The 3,088-nt window shown below is 40.5% G+C and overlaps 1 protein-coding gene across 1 annotated transcript; it reads left to right on the forward strand.

Moving 5' to 3' along the window:
* The first annotated feature begins 237 nt into the window (after positions 1-237).
* Positions 238-2,560, forward strand: c12h14orf119 (chromosome 12 C14orf119 homolog). The gene is made up of 2 exons (XM_084731857.1): positions 238-1,010; positions 1,763-2,560. Exons 1-2 carry the CDS (start codon positions 576-578, stop codon positions 1,934-1,936), a joined length of 609 nt encoding a protein of 202 aa, XP_084587983.1. The 5' UTR covers positions 238-575; the 3' UTR covers positions 1,937-2,560.
* The last annotated feature ends 528 nt before the right edge of the window (positions 2,561-3,088 follow it).

Consider the following 3,088-nt stretch of genomic DNA (forward strand, 5'->3'; position numbering starts at 1 on the left):
ATTTCGTGGTCGTTCCTAGAAAGGAACCCTATATTTGTGTAATTCTCGCGAGATTTGTACGAGTTGTTTAACATTGTGAGGGTAATACAAACCAGTTATGTTCTATTAATATGCAAACGCAGTGATAAATATCTCGGTAGATTTAGGAATATCAAACACTTTGCTATGGTTAGAAAAAGACCATGTTTTGGGTTTAAATAGTCACTCTCGCGAGATTACGGGGCTCCGGGGTTCCCTTTAGACTCGAATCTACTTAGACTAGCTGTATACTCTTCCTGTATTTGTTAGAAAGATTAGCGCGGCTCTCGTTCAACATTACTGCACTCAAAATATGCCGACAATTAGGTAATTTAAAGAAATATGATGGATATTTCTCACAAGCATTTATGTTAAGAGCAGTAAATTGTGACGCTGGTTTTGAATACTGACACCGACGGTAGTGTTGCTCAAATATAAGCTAAGCTACATGTTAACAAGACCGGAGGAGTCTCTCTCAGCAGCTGGCATTGCTGATTAACTTATAACAGAGGGATAGCCTGCTTTTGTCAGGCTGAAACAAGCCTGTGTTTCCAAAGATGTCGTGGTTCAATCATGTCAGTCAAGGCTTTAATCAGCAGCAGCAACAGCAGCCCACTGACAGCCACAGACTCACAGACACCCTGTGTAGCACTTTCAACTCCAGGCTCAGAAGTCCTACAGAGGGATCACCGACGGTGACAACACAACATTGGACCGGGTGCTCCACTCCCAGTCCGGGAGACTTTCCATCGGCTCCACATGGTGTTGTCAGCCCTCCCAGCCTGGAGAAGCTGTCCTGCTCTTCTCCGAGCGCAGGTCAGGTGAGAGACCCGGAGCCCATCTCCTATGTAAGCCTCCAGGAGCAGCGATGCGTCCTGAGCTGGTTCCAGGGCTGGACTGCCGCTCAGAGGGAGCGTTTCTTACAGGATCTGCTGGGGAAAGCTGTCCCTGGGAAAGTGTGCACCCTCCTAGACTCACTGAGCACTCTTCAGGTACTTTATGCAAAGCCACTTCTCTAAGGTGGCATTAGGCACTTTTCATGTGGAAGTCCAATCATTGTTGAAGATGAATGTAGTCAGTTGAAGGGATTAATTCCTCCGTGCCTGCTATATTTACCAAAAAAAATCTAATTCTTCTGCTCATGGAGCTATGCACCAGTGTCTGCATGTACCAGGATGCCTTGTGAGCAAGCGTCTGATGCTTCTGACACAATACAGCCATTGCTCTGTTCATCAAACCATAGCATTAGGAGACAAAAAAAATGCTCACTGCACACCCTCTGGCACCCCAGAAGTGGAGACTTGAATCCCAAGCTGAGATAGTTCTTTCTTACATCCAGTGACATCACTGGATGTAGAAAGAACAAGATTTTGCAGCAACTGGAACTCAGCTTTCTCTATCAGTATAGTACAAATTAAGGAATTTATTGCTTCAGTATATTCAGTTTCTTGCTGCATTCACTGTCAGCATGGACTGGACATCTACATGAAAAGTGCCAAATTTTCCCTTTTACAGACAGCCCAGAGAGTAAAGCTGCAACGATTAATTGAGCAGTTGTCAAAAATATATAATGAATATAATGATATATTAGTTGCCAAACAACAAATCAATTAATCAAGAAAAGCATGACCAATTAATTGACAATTCAATCATAAATTGCAGCCCTATGAGAGAATGATGTTTACAGTCTCAACATTTTCAACATTTAAGAGTTGCTTTCTCTTTTTCTTTTCCCCCTAATAAGGTTAAAGACAGATTACCAAACATCTTTGAATGCCAGCTGCGCCTGTGGACCCAGTGGTTCGAGTCTTGGGGAGAAGAGGAGAGGAATCATTTCCTGCACATGCTGGAAGAACGCGACCCGGTTTTTGTTGCCCACTTTTACAGGAGCGTAGCCGGTACAGCAGGAAGAGACTGAGCAATGTTTGTAGTGTGATGGAAAAGCAAGTGATTTTGACAAAATGTGTTAAAGAGGTGACATTTAGTGGGAAATGTGTATTAGATCTGAGATAGTTCTCCTGAGAGAAATGTTTGTGTAAGTGTGATGGGACTTTTGTTGAAGGTAAAACATTTCATTATAAGAACAGAGGTGTTCATTCAATATAAGCTGTTTTTATTCTGTTTCTTACGCTGGTGTCTCCAGAGCTGCATCACACATTATACCACCTTTTTTTATAAAGTTCAGAACTTTTGCTCAGTGCTTTCTTCATGGGTGGAGCTCTGCCATTTAGTGACCCAATGACTTGAACTTATGATAAGTTGGTTTAATATCTAGAGCCTGACAATGCCAATATTAGAGAGTAAAAATATTATGATATTCACATATTGGCCAATATTGCTTATACATAATATATAGAATATATCCATAAACACACACTCATATGTGGTTTTTCAAATACTTGAGACTAAGATGTGTAATGGAGGCAGGGTATTTTAACATTTAAAGCTACTACAAAGAATGTTCATATTGTGTTGATTTTGGAAATCCTTGTGGACAACAGTGATGGTGAAAAAATGTAATTAAAAATCTCCTCCCACTTCATTCTGATTAGCTAGTGTATGATCCACTCTAACTTTCTCTGGGGAAATGTAAGCACAGGCTTGGTAAATATGTGATTTACAGAGAAAATGATCCTAGTTTACTTATGCAGATCATTAAATTGAGGATGCTTCATAACCAGTTAAAAACTCTTTCTACTAGCTTTAACAGTGAACTTAATTTACCAAGATGACATCAGGGCACTGAAACAGTAAGTTCACTAGTATGAGTGTGTGTAAAGTTATGATCAAGAATACATAAATGCTGCCTATAAAGCTAAAAATATAAACAAGCTGCATCATCAGCATACTGGACAACATATACGCTGATAGTGATATAGACCGCTATTGCTGTGATAGACTGATATCAGGCCAATACATTGGTCGGGCTCTAGTAACATCTGTCTGTAAGACAAATGTACAGGTTTAATTCTTCTGGACTGGGCCTAGTTTCTAAAAACACCTGGAATTTCACAGACAGGAGGACAAATCTCTTTTTTTTTTGCAAGCACAGAAGAATAAACAAAATGCA

The sequence above is a fragment of the Lutjanus erythropterus genome, chromosome 12, assembly GCF_056507025.1.
Source record: "Lutjanus erythropterus isolate fLutEry1 chromosome 12, fLutEry1.hap2, whole genome shotgun sequence".
NCBI lineage: Eukaryota > Metazoa > Chordata > Actinopteri > Lutjaniformes > Lutjanidae > Lutjanus > Lutjanus erythropterus.